The 16,955-nt window shown below is 45.6% G+C and overlaps 1 protein-coding gene across 1 annotated transcript; it reads right to left on the bottom strand.

Annotated features, from left to right (window-relative positions):
* Positions 1-1,135: 1,135 nt before the first annotated feature.
* On the bottom strand, positions 1,136-14,820 carry LOC117873706 (cytochrome c oxidase subunit 6C-2). Its single transcript, XM_034763375.1, has 4 exons — positions 14,691-14,820; positions 13,295-13,422; positions 9,814-9,952; positions 1,136-1,258 (listed from the first exon to the last, which is right to left on the bottom strand). The coding sequence occupies exons 1-3, from the start codon at positions 14,770-14,772 to the stop codon at positions 9,827-9,829; spliced, it is 336 nt and encodes a 111-aa protein (XP_034619266.1). The 5' UTR covers positions 14,773-14,820; the 3' UTR covers positions 1,136-1,258; positions 9,814-9,826.
* Positions 14,821-16,955: the final 2,135 nt, after the last annotated feature.

Consider the following 16,955-nt stretch of genomic DNA (forward strand, 5'->3'; position numbering starts at 1 on the left):
GTTAAGGTAAGAAATGCAAGTAAGGTATCCAACTCACCTTTAATGGCTCTGTATTGATGACATGCAGTAACCATTAATCACAATGGACATTTTAGTGTTTGCATTCCCAGAGCAAATTAAACTGACTCTTACAGAACATTTTCCTCTCATGTCATCACCACAGCACAAATGAAAGTTTGTTTAGGTACCTTAATCATGCATTTTTTTACTTCAATATGTTTGCATCTAAGTGTCTTTGCCACTAGATGCACTTGCCCTCATCTTCTCTAGCCCCCCTCCTTGCCCCCAGTGTCTGAGATACAGGCATATACCGAGGATTTGGGGCCTTAAGTAGTTAAACAATCTTCCAATTGTTATGCACTGCTGCCTATACCCAAAGGTAGGGGGCTGGTGTCAGCCCCAGAAGTCACATTCCAGCACTATTGGGGAAGAGAGTTAAGGGGGGCACACGAAGAAAAAAAGGTAAGAAGGGGGGACCCCACGGGCAGGGAGATGTCGTACTGTTTTCTCACCTTTCCCCTTCCCTGTGTCTGTTTCTTCCCCTTTACCCCCAATGAATAGGAATGTGATAGAGAAGGAAGTGCTAGTGACTAAAAACTCTCCCATGCACACCTCCCTGTCAACCCACAACCCCTTAAAGGTAATTTTATTTAAGAGTTCTAACAGTCAAAAGTTTGGAACTGCCAGATTAAGGTTGCATGGGCAATATTAATTTGCAACCCCTTTTGTGTATGCATTAGGATGCTGTCTTTAATTAGATGATCACATTTTCAGGAGGATCATTGCTTCATTCAGTAGTACAGGTTTAATTTCGAGGGGGGGAAAATTATGTGGCCCTGAAAACCTTAACTCTAGTACATTTTAACTTTGTAACCTAAGCAAAAAAAAAGCTTTCAATTTTTTGTAAGTACTAGATAGATAGGAATCCTCTGCAAGTGCTGTCCAAGCAGCTGTTGCCTATTGAACACTTTAGGCCAGGAAGCAAACAATACTGTCCTTATTTTAGTAACCACAAGGGTTCAGGATCTCTATTTTATCTCTCAACTTGTCTTTAGCATTATATAAAGAGTACCACCTGAATTTCCACCCCTTCCCTCAGCATCTAAACAGTCAAGGTCATCAATTAAGATAAATAAAGCTTCATTAAGTATTTAGTTTATTGAATTACACTACAGCATGCCCACCACTGAAGTGTATTACACATTTTACAGTTGACTGAAGAAACAAGTTTAAGCTGTCAAGTCTCCTTGAAGATGATCTGCAAAATAAGAAAAACATGAATTAATATATTTGGAGAATACTAGCTCTCAGAAGTAAATACATGAGTATGTATGAATTCAAACAGAGAAGGAAAGTGTTTATGCCAGTAGTTTAGTCTAGAGGAATTTCCCACTACTATTTCCTCATGGCTTATTAAGACACTGCATGTGGTAAATAAAATTGAAACATGGAACAAATCAAGAGCTACACAATAAGATCTGGAACAGCCTGAAAAAGAAAGGAATGCAACAGAGGAAATAAATGAATGCAGATGGATTACCTGGAAAGGAAGAAATCCAAGTTTGTTAAATTACTTCTCTGTATTAAACTGAACACCCTCAATCTCATTCCTTCACAGCTGTGCTCCATGACAAGAGTCATGAAAGACCGTAGCACCAGAACATCTATACTTTATGTCCCCATTACCACAGTATCTAAGCACCTCACAGCCTGTGTGTTTATCCTCAACACACCTGTGAGGAAGGGCTATTATTCCCATTTTACAGATGGAGAACTAAAGGGCTAAGGGCTAGATCCACAAGAGAACCTGGTGGTGCCTAAATGTTGGACTGAGGCATTTAAATTCCTCAATATCCCCCCTCAGTTGCCACCTCTCTCTGTAGGTCCCCATGGCACCTAAAAGTCTGCCAGTGAGCATTCACACAGCTGCCTAAGTCTAGATGCCTAGCTTATGCCTGAACCCCAGCAGAAGCCTCCAACTAGCTCGCTCACATGCAGGGCCTTATGCAATAGGCACTCAGAGCACAACTAAACCCACCCAAAATAGTGGAGGAGCCACCGTTCCCCCTTATAACTTTTAGTCCTTTGATTAGGGCACTCACACAAGCTGTAGGACACCCAGGCTCATTTGCCACCCCAGCCCTGGGGGGAGAAGGGGTTTGAACTCTGGTGTCCCCAGGAGAGTGCCCTACCCACTGGGCTATTCGGCGGCAGGCCTCAATCTCTCTTGTAGAAACTGTTCCACTGAATATAAATACTTAAATATGAACTGAGCAGAAGCAGAGATTCAGAGAACAGCCCCAGAATACTCCACTGCACAGTGGGTAGGGCACTCTCCAGAGAGAACAAAGACCAGAACTCAAACCTCGCTTCTCCAAATCAGGCAGACAGGGGAATTGAACCCAGAGCTGCAACAGCCTGGGTAAGAGTGGCTCCACTGCTGACACAGACACTATTTATTTTTTTTTTGAGGGGGGGGAGGGGAGAAAGACACACAGGAGGAGGCAAGAAAGATAACACAACTTCTGGGGAGGGTTCATTCGTGGCTGTGAATGCAAGTGGAGAGAAGAGCCTCTCTCCAAACCAAACTTAGTCACCTGTCTTTGAGGAATGGGTCTCCTCAGCATTTCCACTGGATACCTTTGGCAGCTCCCTACGCAGCATGCTGGTTTTTCTAGGTCTCATTCTTTGGCATCTAACTCTTCTCATGCATTATAAAAGACCCTGGGTGCCTACCTTGGGGATGTGAATTCCACCTGGTAGCAACACACCCAAAAGTCAACACACCCTTTGAAATGCTAGTCTAACCTACTAGCCCTATGTCACACACAAGTTTATAGCGGAGCAGGGAACTGAATCTCAGTCTCTCAAGTCCCATGCTAATCACTGACCTACCTCCTCTTCCGTAACTGCAAGAAACATTCCAAAACAGCAAGTTAAAAGAAGTAGTGTTAACCCTAAATTTAGGGAGAAGGGATGGATGGGGGGGGGGGGGGGGGGGAAGGATTTTCAGAGCCTATTTTTGAGTAAGTTAGTCAAAACCACTGACTTGCTGCAGTATTAGATATAGTCTAAACAGATCTTCAGCATGCATCAGGAAAGCCTATGACAAATTTTCTATTTACTTATCCAGGCTTTCAACAGGTTGGTATAAGTTCAGTTTCTACAAGACAGGTGTCCGTAGCAAAAATAGCATCAAAACTGAACCTCCTTCCAGTTTCATATATATTTGGAGAGGACAGGAGATCTCCCCATTCACTTTATAGGCAGAAAGTACAGGTGCAATCTTCCACAGATGGCAGAAGCAGCAATGCTAAATTGCATCTCCTCTTTTCCCCCCCTCCTTCTGATTTACCTAGACCAGTAGTTCTCAAACTTTTGTACTGGTGACCCCTTTCAAATAGCAAGCCTCTGAATTCGACCTCCCCAAACATATAAAAAAGTGTTTTTAATTTATAACACCATTATAAATCCTGGAGGCAAAGCAGGGTTTGTGGTGGAGGCTGACAGTTTGTAACCCCTCCATGTAATAACCTTGTGACCCCGAGGGGTTCCAACCACCATTTTGAGAACCGCTGACCTAGGCAGTCATATTAGGGTGACCAGATCGCAAGAGTGAAATATCAGGACACATTGGGCGAGAGGGGGGTGGGGGAGAAGAGAGATGACGACAGACAGGTGCACAGAGCCATGAGAGGGGGCCCTAGGAAGCTGCAAGAGGGGTTGTACGGCCCCTGCTGCAGCCCGCACCACAAGCCACAGGGCAAGGTCTCATGGCCCCAGCTCCAGCCCCCAGTAGAAGCCACAGGGCCAGGGGCACAGGGCTCCGGCTCTAGCCCCCGGCTGAAGCTGCAGGACAGGGGCGCAGGATTCTGATTGCAAAGTCAGATCCAGTTGCAGGGCAGGGGAGTAAAGGGTCCCAGTTCTAGCTCTGGCTCCAGCCGCAGTCACAGAGGGGAGGCTCCCAGTCCTGCCTTCAGCCCCAGCTTCAGCCACTGACAGCTGAAGCAAACTACATCACAGAGGTCTGGAATCAGTGAGTCCTGCTGCAGCACCATAGGGCTCGTTCACCTGCACATCCGCTGATGTGATATATGCCCTCATGTGCCAGCAATGCCCCTCTGCCATGTACATTGGCCAAACTGGACAGTCTCTACGCAAAAGAATAAATGGACACAAATCTGACATCGGGAATCATAACATTCAAAAACTAGTGGGAGAACACTTCAACCTCTCTAACCACTCAGTGACAGACTTGATTGTATAAGTTTTGCAACAAAAAAAACTTCAAAAAACAGACTCCAAAGAAAGACTGCTGAACTCAAATTAATATGCAAATTAGACACAATTAACTTAGGCCTAAACAGAGACTGGGTCATGGTTGGGTCATTTCACTAATTGAATTCCCCCCCCCCCCCATGTTAAGTTCTCCTCACACCTTCTATGGGTCATCTCGATTATCTCTTCGAAGTTTTTTCTTCTGCTGCTACTGATAGCTCATCGCAATTGATTGGCCTCTTACAATTGGTATGGCTACTTCCACCTTTCATGTTCTCTGTATGTATAAATATCTTCTGTCTGTGTGTTCCACTCTATGCATCTGAAGAAGTGAGTTGTAGCCCACGAAAGCTTATGCTGAAATAAATTTGTTAGTCTCTAAGGTGCCACAAGTGACTCCTGTGCTTTTTGCGGCTACAGACTAACACGGCTACTTTGTAACCCAAATTTTAAATGTAGGCCAGGGCTATGCCAGAGAAAAGAATGTAAGAATGACCATACTGGGTCAGACCAAAGGTCCATCTAGCCCAGTATCCTGTCTTCCAACAGTGGCCAATGCCAGGTGCTTCAGATGGAATGAATAGAAGAGGTAATCAAGTGATCCATTCCCTGTTGCCCATTCCCAGCTTCTGGCAAACAGAGTCTAGAGACACCATCCCTGCCCATCCTGGCTTATAGCTATTGATGGACCTATTCTCCATGAATTTATCTAGTTCTTTTTTGAACCCTGTTATAGTCTTGGCCTTCACAACATCCTATGGCAAAGAGTTCTACAGACTGATTGTGTGAAGAAATACTTACTTTTGTTTGTTTTAAACCTGCTGCCTACTAATTTAATTTGGTGACTTCTAGTTCTAAAAACAGACAGACAGAATAGCTAGTCCTTTCGCCACTAAAGCTAGAGTGATTTTCTGGAAGGCTCAGGCTTATGGCCCACTTAGGACATTATAGTGACTAAAGCCTAGGGGCAGAGTGCTTAGTACCATGAGTGGGTCCACTGACTTTCAGTGGGACTACTCACAGGAGTAAAGTTACTCACATGTGCATTTGCAGGATCAGGCCTTCAACTATTACCAGTAACTGAACACAAGTTTGTCGAATTAACAGCTTTGCTTAAGACCAGATTGCAACTTGCCCTTGTGGGGGGATGCTGGGGGAGGCACAAAACCTTTCCTCAATGAAGCCCTGCCAAATGGCCAGCCATAGTCACTGCATTTGAGGGACCACAGAGATTGATCCCCCTGTGCACACCCCAGGAAGATAAATCTCCTCAAAGGAAGAGAAGAAGGACTAGAGCAGGATAAGCACGGGACTAGGGGTAGCAGGCTTATCTGCAAGTTCATGGATGGATTGCGTCTTCCCATGGTGAAATCCCTTGCTGAGCTCCCATAGGGGTGTTTCAGCTCTATGTATCTACTCAGGACTGAGGTATAAAGGCACAGTCTAGCCCTTCATAGCCAAGTATTGTAAATTAATAGATTACATATCTGTTGCCCTTTTATCAATCTGAGCAACATTTCATTCGATGAGAAGAGTGACATGGCGCCTGTAGAAATCATTAGCAGAATGTGTTAAAAAAAGAGGTTACAGTTACTTCAGTGCACTACGCTACTACAATCTTGTTTAGAAGAATATTACATTAATGACAGACAATGAAAGTATGGAGAGTCACAGATTAGGATGAAACATAAAAGAGACGAGGGTGCAGTGGTTAAGGTGCTAGCATAGGACTTGGGAGACCCAGCTTCCCTGCTCCATCACAGACCTTGGGTGAGCCACTTAAGGCTCAGATCCTCAAAAGTAAATAAGCACCTAACTACCATTGATTTTAATGGGAGTTAAGTGCCTAAATACCTTGGAGGATCTGGGCCTTAGGGAAATGATGCACAGAGAGGCTAGCTGTAAAATGGGGATATTAGCACTTCCCTGCCTCAGAGGGGAGTTGTGAGGATAAATATGTTAAAGATTGTGGAGGAAGTCTAGAGAAGAGCAAAAAAATTATTAAAGGTCTAGAAAACATGACCTATGAGGGAAGATTGAAAAAAAATGGGTTTGTTTAGTCTGGAGAAGAGAAGACAGAGGGGACATAACAGTTTTCAAGTACATAAAACGTTGTTACAAGGAGGAGGGAGAAGAATTGTTCTTCTTAACCTCTGAGGATAGGACAAGAAGCAATGGGCTTAAATTGCAGCCAGGGCGGTTTAGGTTGGACATTAGGAAAAACTTCCTAACTGTCAGAGTGGTTAAGCACTGGAATAAATTGCCTACGGCTGTTGTGGAATCTCCATCATTGGGGATTTTTAAGAGCAGGTTGGACAAACACCTGTCAGGGATGGTCTAGATAATACTTAGCCCTGCCTTGAGTTCAGGCGACTGGACTAGATGACCTCTCGAGGTCCCTTCCAGTTCTTGGATTGTGAGGTGCACAGATACCACAGTAATGAAGGTCATAAAAATACCCATGACAGTTAACCAAAGTCCAACGGGGAGCATTAATAAGGCTGTAAATCAAATTTACAATTTTTTTCCATGTGTGAGCACAATAAAGTGTTATAGTTGAAATAAACTGAAAGAAAAAGGAGCAGAGATTACAACCTATCTAGATTGTCATCTATTGCAACAGACATGGGCACACATTCAAGTGTCTGAGATATGCACAAATATTAGATAAACTTTCTTCTTCAGCAGTGTAATAAAGCCCCATGTCTGCCTCTGTCAGTGTGTAAATTACGGGCCATCTCCAGGCGTCATTATATGCATGGAACATCTATTGAATTCAATGAGAATTTTGCATGTGAATTTTCCCCTTAATATAAAGATAAACCCAAATCTGTTGCAGACGGGGAGAAAGGCAAGTGGCTTGGTGCTGGTCTCCTCGCCGCCTCTGTGTGCCGGAGGCTGTGGAGCAGGCCTGCACTCTGTCTGCAGGCTTGTTCCGGCCAGCAGGCTGGTGCCACCACGCCGGGAGCTGAGTCATGGGTCGGGGTAGGCGGGGTGGGACGGGTTGTAGGGGGGCTCTCTCTGCCTAGTGCCCGCTGCTCAGTTCTACAAGCCCCACACCGCTGCAGCAGACCACCTCGCTGCCTCTGTGTGCCTGGGGCAGGGCTGAACTCTGCAGGCTCCTGCCGGCCGGCGGGCTGGTGCTGCCATGCCGGGAGCTTAGCTGCGCTGCCCCAGGAGGAAGAGGTAAGTGGCACCAGCTTGCCACAGTCCCCCCGTTATCGGGACAAAGTGCGTCCCGACCAATATAAGGTTGGGATGCGGGACTGTCCCGATAAAATCAGGATGTCTGGCCACCCTAAGTCATATGCACCCTACAATCACTGCAGGTCCCAACCAGCTTCTCTCCTACTGCAGAAGTTGAGGATATTTTTGCACTGCACCTCCACATCTGTTGATAATTCTTCTAATGCACTACCTAAACAGAGTTACAGATTAAGATTATGCTATCTGTGCCACTTTCTCTCAACTAATGCCACTGGGTAAATGATTAAGAAAGAATAATCCCAAAATCCCTTTAAAGCCTTGAGCTAGTTAATGTTTCACAGTTCTAACAAACAGGTGCACTCAACCTGGTCAGAGAAAGACTTTTGTACATTGGTTGCAAACTGGAAAGCTTACAACGTCTTGGTGTAATCAAGTGTTTCTTTTAGTTCTGTTTGCACAGCAAAGCTCGATTCTTAGTTTCAATTCAAGAGTTTTAAACTTCCATCTTTGTTGGCAGTATTGTTTCAAATGATTTTCCTCCCATACTTAGATCTGATATTCTTGCCAAACACCCTGAAGAAGGCCACCTGACCAAAGCATTGGTGATGTAAGTGCCTGAGAAAGTTAGTTTACATAAACATACATTAGCAGTATTCTTTTAATCATGATCTTAAACTGGGTAGAAGTATGATGGTAGAAAGGTAAAGTGATCCCTTTGTTATTTACCATGCTCTTTTTTTTTTAGCAACATGTAAATGTAGAATTTCTAATGGGGGGGGGGGGGGAATAAAAGGATAGTCGATAATCCCATTATTAGTTTATGCTACTGTGTTTTTCATTTTTACTTTACAACTATATGAGGAGCATCCATCATCCATATTTTTTTGTTATACTGGAACCAGCTGTTATCTGATGTTATGTTTGTGTGTGGAAGCAAGACAAACATTAACACCATTAAGTCCAGTACTGAAGCATTCACCTAACAAGTAACAAAACTGAATGAGACTGAAAGTCAAACCCTAGTTGGCCAGGATAATTAGGCAAAACAAATCATCATGCAATGATCACAGTAAACATTTCTGAGCACTGGAAGAATGGAGAAGCCATTGCCCTTGATCAGTCTTTGAATTAGTAGTTGAAGAGAAGTGGAAGAAAGTGATCAATGAAGAAATCAATCTCAGTTTCATATGTAGTTTCCCCCCCCCCCCCACTATCAGGACTAGGTTTGGAGAAGCTTTTTTAAAAACAAGCTCTTATGCCGAGTTACAGCTTACTTTAACACTGATGTTTCTAATCACAGCATCTGGAAGAGAGGAGGCAGAGTTCTGGGGATGTTTAAGAGCAAAGTTATTAGCTGTTTGGTATTTTCGTTTGGAAAACCCTTTGTAGTTATATCGAGGAAACAGTTAAGTCCATTAAGGGGAAAAAATCAAATGCTACTATTTACAAAGTATGTGAGAAGGCATGTTCCCTTGTACAATCTTTAATTAAACCATGGAACATGAGAGTTTATATATCCCTACCACGTCTTAATTTTTTCGACTAACTCTCACGACTGGATATACTTGTAGTATGTGCCCCATCCTTCTTTCAAACTTGACAAGGTTTTGGCCTCAATATCCTATGGCAAAGAGTTCCACAGACTAAACAGTTGTATGAAGAAGCATTTCCTTTTCAGTTCTGAATTTGCCATTTTCACTGGATGTCTCCTTGTTCTTGTATTACAAGACAGAGAGAACAGAATCTCCCAGCCTACCTTTTCTATACCATTTGTTATTCCGTATACTTTTATCATTTTTTATAAAGGTAAAAAATCTCCCATATCCCAATTCTTCACAAGAGAGTGTCTTCCTTTTTGAGATAGGGTTATCATAACTGCACAGTATTGCAAATTAGGGTGAACCATCAATTTATATAATGGCAATATTTTCTGTATTTTCTACTCCTTATCCATCTTAACACATTGCTTTTTTGACAACTGTGCATCATGCAGAGATAAGGAAAGGATTTGGCATCATTGTTAAATTAGCACTGTTAATTTATTACCCCCAAAGGGTGTATAAGTAGTTCAATTTTTTTCCTTTCAACATGCAATACTTTGCATTTATCATTGGCCCTACTGATCTAGTAACAAAAGGAATGTTATCTGTAGCTCCCACTGAGATCCTTTTTCCTTTTCTAAACTTCAGGAACTCTCACCTCCATTTAACTGGATGTGACTTTAATGGTAGAATTTGATCAAAAACATCAAAATGGGAAATTTCCAGTGCATCAATATATAAACAGTAGTCAGTGAGATCAGCTTGATGTAAGGCATCTTGCTATTACCTATATATGCTGTTCATGAGTTTTTGGGTTGTACGCTTTCAAACACACCAGCTTCCCTCATGGCCTCAAAGTCCTTCATGGAATCATAGTCTTTATAGAAGTCTGCATATGCTCGTTTCCTGGGCTCAGCCACGCCATACTGAAATGCAAAAAGGTAGAGAATTAAGTTTTAAGGTAGAAAAACTTGTATAACAGATGCAGAAAGCTTGTAATTCACTTGGTGGTGCCATATCACCTGATATAAGATTACTGCAGTCTCAAAAAGCTGTTTTTAGTTCAACACAGAACAGTTAGCTATTAGAGAGTTACAGCAATATTTTTACTCATTTAGAGCCTGAACTATTTAACGGATGGGAAAACAAATGTTTTGTGTTGTTTCATCTAAAAATTGGAACCAGATTTACAAACAGCATTACTAAATTTTCAGGACACCAATAAGTTCATTCTTCCTTGTCAGATACCGTGCACAAGTCCAAGTGATCATATTTTGCCAAAAAACTGTCACCACCTGGTAATGGTTCTATACTTAAAGGATTTACAAATAAATTTTTAATATGCCCATGGACAATCACAGGGTTAAGTGACTTAGGGATGCCCTTTTATCTATCGTTCCTACTAAAACTGAGTTACAGTTAGAGCAATTCTGTAAGGTTACAAAAGGAGGAAAGGGTGCTGCCAAAGCAAATAGTCAAAATGACGCACCCACTTTGGCCACATCTACACTAAGAAAAAGGTGGGTTCACACATTAATTAACACACGATTAAATCCTAGGGAAGACAAGGCAGTTTAATATTAACATGGTACTTAACCTAACACATGTGAACACTACAAACTGCTTTGTCTTCACTAAGATTTGACCTTGTGCTAGTTACCATGTGTTCACACATAAGGTAAGAACATCCCCCACCTTTTTCCTAGTATGAACACACCCTTGGGCTCCATGCTGTGGTTCATTTGTTTTGATAGAATCTTTTAGTCAACTGAATAGCCATATAAATCTGGGAGCCCTTCAGGAATCATCTGATTGGGCACTGCAATGGCAAAGAGCAAGATACCACGCATGAACTTCTTTACTCATCCCCACCTTTCTCAAATTTCAGACCAGCTGCGGCGTAGCTGGCTAGGAAAGAAGAGAAGACAATTAACAATATTTCCAGACCAGGGGCATATTCTGAATGTATTTTAAACAGATGTAAATCTAGACGAATGCCAGAGGTCAATGGAGTGATACACCTGTACATTTGCAGGATCTGGCCATGTGTGCGCATAATTAAGGGAATAGTGGATGAAGACCAGTCTTCCCACACATACCCCTTCAGTTCAACAAAGTGTGCCCAAGCAAGGTACAACAGTGTAGAAAACTTACTGCTCTTATGTGAGGAGCTTGGCTCTCCACACAGAAGCTCCAGGTGGAAAAAGCACAAAACTGAGATTTATGCCACATCTGCATTCCCAGTTTTTGTGGTGTGTTCTTTGTACATACCCAAGAATCTGACCCTATATTTTTTAAAGAGTTGCCCCACCACAGATGCTCCAGGTTTGTTAAAAAAAAAAAAAGAAGCATTGCAGTGATTAAAGATATATCATCACGTGTCAGTTTAGCTATGTCCTGGTAAATTGCTCCTTTACTTTAATGGACTCTTTTTCAAATCTCCAAGAGGAGCTGAAGCCTCTGACGGTGCTGGTAACAGAGCTAGGCTTTACTGATGAATAATAGTAATTAAACCTTAATATTTATAGCTGTCTTCAGCTAGAGCTTTCTGAAAATTTAAATAATGCAAGCGACAAGAATGAAGTTTAGTAAGGGACTGGAGGTTGTTTTTCCATGTACTTAGAAATGAGTTGCTGAACGCATGTGTTTTGATCGCCTAGGATATCAATTTTGAGTGAAACTTTTTGGCAAGATATCACCCCTCAGAAATCTAGCAAACATTTAGTAATAAAGGCAACCTAGCCATCCTAAGACATAGGAAGAGATGGTTGTGCATTCAGTGTATTAAAGGTATTTAAGTGTTTAACTACTGCTATTCTGTCTGTACATCTCTTTAGGGTCTCAGAAAGCAAAGCTTCACTCATGTGGCGTTGCCCCAATCCTTAAAGAAAAAGGTCTTCAACCTCACACTTAAGCCACAGTTCTATTTTTTCCACCATGTTGTCCTTACTCCTCCAGAAATATCTTGTGTCCACCTTGCCTACTGTACTTTATCAGATAGATTGCCAACAATAATGATAGACACTCCACTGAGCACATAGGTAGTCTTCTGACCAAAGCATGCTATCAAGGCTGATTAACAATTCTCTGGCTTTCAATGGTGGCTAAAGATAGTTGAAAAGGTGGCTCTCAGCCTTTATGAACATCTAGCAGATAGTATTTTATTGTATTCATTATTACATCTATTGCAGCAGCATCCAAAGTGCATTAAGCACTTTGCAAACACAGAGGAAGACCTCATCTTACAGAGACCAGTCGCTAGATATTTATTTTACACTCTACAACATACTCAGATGCCAATGCACATGCCAAGAAGGGTTAACCCACTCTAAGAAACCAGAAATGGCTGAGAGATGTTTGACTCTCCTAAATCAAATTAAGTTACACAGGGCAGAGAGTTTGAAACTCTTAGCTAAGCAAGATGGGCAAAGACCATCATTCTGTGGATAACTTCATAAGTGGGACCCTCCCTCTTCCCCCTCAATAAATATCCTATATTAAACATAGGCAAGTCCATGGAACACTTTGAGCACCACCAATTTTAATTTTTTTAGGTTAAGCCAGCATGAGCTGTACACAGCACTAGGGCTATGTCTGAACTGCACAAGTAACCTGGGTGACTGGCATCCATGTTAGCCTACCCTGGGTGTGGGCATCCCCACAGCAAACCCCTACCTGTATTACTGTGTCCTCATTCACTCATGTGTGTCTGCAGGCATATCTCATTGTTCTTAGTGGTGAGATGCCCTAGGATTCTTTCCCACTCAACTGCAGGAAAACTTGACTGTCCCTCGGGAAAAATTGTGGGAAGGCATTGGAGGACTATCTGAATTAAAGTGGAGCCTGTATTCTAACCCCCACCTCCATCAGATAATATAACCCAGGCTTAAAGCACTTACAAACCTGGGTCAGATTTTTCCCCCCTGTATGAACAAGGTGGGCTAAAAGCTGGGTAAGAGTTCATGTTAACTGGGCAGTGTAGACATGAACTGTGCAACGCTTGGCTCCTAGGGTTAGTCCAAGGCTTGCCAACAACTATGTGGCCTCAGTCAGATCACTCAGAAACTATTAGTGATTATCTGTAAAATAGGAACAACTCCTCTCAAAGAAGCACCAAAAGGTTTTATACAGCACTCTGGAGACATACTCATGAGAAATCCACCACAGCAATTTTCTGATAAACAGATAAACCAAGTCCAAGTCCTGAACCAGAAGGCTATATAGATTGGTCGAGATCAACTGGGCTCACAAATATTATAAGACCTCACCTTGTACAAAACTGCACATCCCAGGGATACAATCATTGCCCCTACAATATGGAATCTCAGACGTTTGGCCAGGAGGCCCCTCATCTGTGGTTTGGGCAACAGAGTAGATGACATGGTGATGATTTCTCCTAGGAAAGTAATACATTAGAAATTTATTAAGAGATGTACACAGGAAGTTCCTGTCCTAATTAATGCATTTTGTTTTCTATGTATATAACAGACTTGTTAGACTAAACATCTCACAAGAGGATACTAGAGTAGCTTCAGAACATATGCAAAATCATTCCCTCCATTAAAATACCTCCTTACAACATCTGAGATACCTTTTGAAGGAAATCTATTTGTGAGGGGAAACTATCAAAACACAGACTTTAAATACTTTATATATAATAGACTAGTTCATGGAGCGTTTCTTTTCTACTGTTTAGTGTGTCTTAGCCACACAATACCCTTCCCTCTCCTATGATGTCTATTGTCTTTTTATATTCCTGAAACAAGTCATACTTAGATTTTTTAGGCCAGGAACCATATTTTATTAACCTCGAAGGCATCATGTATAACTAATGCACTATATTAAAAAAATTAAGATGGCAGATAACCTTACTGTAAAATAATACCTCTCTTCAACGGGGTTTTATTGTGCCATGTACACAGTCGTGCAGCAGACTGTGCAGACAGTTGTATGAGAGACACAGGACTGAATGTCAGGCATTGTCTATACAAGAGTTTTGCCAGAGTAGCTGTGCCAGCAAAGCCCTGCAAGTGCCGATGCGGTTATGCTCAGGTAAAAGTGCTTCTGCTGAAAACGCTCAGTTGTACCGCGCGGTCTGTCGGCTCCTGGCAGGGAATGCCAGGCAGTGGCAGGCTGCGGTCTGCAGCCCAGACCCCTCTGGTAACAGAGACCCAACCCTGCTCTCCAACTTTATACACACCCTCGGGGGCCGCCTGCAGAGAACTAGGCCGGGTCCCGCCCTGGCCTGCGGCAGGTGCCTAGTCCACAAACACCACCCGAGTGACAAAATGGAGACGAGTCACACGGCCCAGGCACGCCCGGGTCAGCACCGGACCCAGCGCGACCGCGCCTCCGAGACACTGTTCCGCACGCGCCCCCCTCCCAGCCTCGCCCTGCTCCCCAGCTCCGCCGCCGGCAGCGGGCACTCGGCCCCAACCCCCGACGCCTCCGCGCCGCGCCCGGCCCCTCACTCGCACGATGCGCGGCGGCGGGTAACGGCCGCAGCCGGGCCCCTCCCGCTGCGCGGCGCCGCAGGCCTCAGGGACACGGAGGTCAGAGGCGGCCGCGGGCCCCCGCAGCGCCGGGGCGGGGGCGTGGAAGGAGGGGACGCCGGGCTAGCGCACTAGCTCCAGGAGAGTGGGGCGGGGGGAGGCCTCCACTCACCTCCGCAAAGTACCAAGGTCCTTCCGCACTGACTAGAGCCGGTCACCGACTGCGGGGCTGCAGCCGCGCATGCGCAACACATTGACTAGGCTACGGCAAGCCGCCCGGCTCAAACCGCGAGCCACAAAACTCAGATTCGTATGGGGGTGGGGCTAAGCAACACAGCAGGGGACCACCATGGCAGAGGGGGAGGAAGGAGGGAGTGAGGGCAAAGGGGAACCAGAGGACAAGCGCCTCTGCTGTGGCTCTGGCTACCCCACCATCGTCCCTCTCTAGGCAGGTTTCAGAGTAGCAGCCGTGTTAGTCTGTATCCGCAAAAAGAACAGGAGTACTTGTGGCACCTTAGAGACTAACAAATTTATTAGAGCATAAGCTTTAGTGGGCTACAGCCCACTTCTTCGGATGCAAACCTGCAGCTGCCAGACGCACACTGGCCTGCCCAGCCCTGTGCTGCCAGCACACCCCTTCCCCTTGACGGTGGTCCCCCACCACACTGCCCCCCTGCCCAGTGCCCCACCCTTATGCCCAGTGCCTCCTCTCCCAGAGACCTCCACCACAGAGCTCTCTGCCCAGCCCCCACCCCTCCCAGGGACCTCCCCTGCTGGCCTCCCACCACAGCTGCACAGCACCCTGCACACCACACCACTCACCCAGCGCCTGCCGCCCATAGACCTCCCCATTACCCACCACCTTCCTCACAGTTCCACCATCACAGCTGCACAGCACCCCATATTCCTGAGGGGATTCTGCACCAAAAAATTAAAAAGTTTGCGCACAATATTTTAAAATTCTGCAAATTTTATTTGTCAATAAATAAATGTGGAGGCTCCAACATGGCAGTGGGGAGCACAGGCCACTGGTTGCATGGAGGTGGGAAATTACCCTGCAGCCTCACCCCACCCCACCCTGTGACAGGGACTTGGCAGTGAGGCTGCACCCAACCCTTACACAGTGCAAGGGCCAGGTCTGTCCCAGAAAAACGGTGCATCAGGTGTGGGTGAGCAGGCTCAGCCCGGCAGCAGCATCCAAGTGCAGAGGGACTTAGTGTGGGGGGATCCAGGTGGGGGTAAGAGAGTTCTCTGTGGGGCAATCTGGGTGCGGGCGGCTCAGTGGGAGATCTGGATGCACAGAAGTTCATTGAGGGGTTCCAGGTGCAGGGGCAATAGGACTCTGCAGGGGATCCAGGTGAAGGTGTTTGGGGCTCCCAGCAGAGGGGGTCTAGGTGCAGGGGAGGTGGAGTTCATTTGGGTGGGGGTCCAGGTGCAGGTGTTGGGGCTCAGTGGGGGGTGGTACAGATGCAGTGGAGGTGGGGCTTGTCAGGGTGAGGGTTTGATGGACCTACTTAACAGGGGAGCCCCAGCTTCTGCCAAGGGGATGCTGCATGCTGGGCTCCAGCTTCCCCCCATCCCCGCTTCCCCCATCCCATGCCCATTCCCTACCACTCCATCTCCTCCTCATCCCATCCCTTTCCTTCCTCACTGCCTCTTCCACCACCCCTGCTTCCCCTGCCCCTTTTCTTCCCCATCCCATGCCCCTTCCCCACTGCTCCATCTCCTTCCCACCCCACCCCCTCCTTCCCCACTGCCTCTTTCCCCCTAGCCCCAGCCTGCCCCTGCCCTTCCCCACCATAGGCACTCACTGTTGTACAGAAAACAGGAGGCTCCCAGCACACAGAAGGGGAGCTCAACCAGCACTAGGACCCAGAATGTGGCATCTTCTGAGCAGCACCCACTTGCAGAAAGTGGGGGAGGCAGTGGCATGTGACTCTGTGTGCCCCCACACCTCGTCTCTGTTTGGGGGCACTGCCCTCCAAACTAAGCCCATGGGCGTTCTCACCTGCCACCCCCCCTCCCTTTGCTTCTCGGTCACTTTTGAAAGGGAAGCAAAGAAACCTTCAGGGGATCTGTTTTCATTCCCCCAGGAATTCTCCACATAGAACCCCCACTGCCCAGTGCCCCCCCACAGACCCTCCAGAGACCCACTCCCCCACACTCTTCCTGCCCCCAGCCACACTCACCGGTCTGCTGGAAGTGACTATGTCCATGCATGGGCTGAGCCTGCAGCACTGCTGGGGCTGGTCAGGGATCCCTCTGACCCCTCGGAAGCGGCACAACCAGCCAAACAGAGCGGGAGCCACTGGCGCCATGGTAAACCCGGTACTGGCCTCATTGCTGCATGCCCACTGCAGTGAGCAACAGTGTCCTGTCCCACCCGGAATCATAGAATCATAGAATATCAGGGTTGGAAGGGACCTCAGGAGGTCTT

Source organism: Trachemys scripta, chromosome 2 (genome assembly GCF_013100865.1).
Source record: "Trachemys scripta elegans isolate TJP31775 chromosome 2, CAS_Tse_1.0, whole genome shotgun sequence".
Taxonomy (NCBI): Eukaryota; Metazoa; Chordata; order Testudines; family Emydidae; genus Trachemys; species Trachemys scripta.

Coding starts and splice junctions, on each gene's coding strand:
- LOC117873706 (XM_034763375.1), bottom strand. CDS start 14,772: ATGTGTTGCGCATGCGCGGCTGCAGCCCCGCAGTCGGTGACCGGCTCT. Junction 13,423..14,690: donor GACCTTGGTACTTTGCGGAG/GTGAGTGGAGGC, acceptor TTACTTTCCTAG/GAGAAATCATCACCATGTCA. Junction 9,953..13,294: donor GATGTGCAGTTTTGTACAAG/GTGAGGTCTTAT, acceptor TTTGCATTTCAG/TATGGCGTGGCTGAGCCCAG.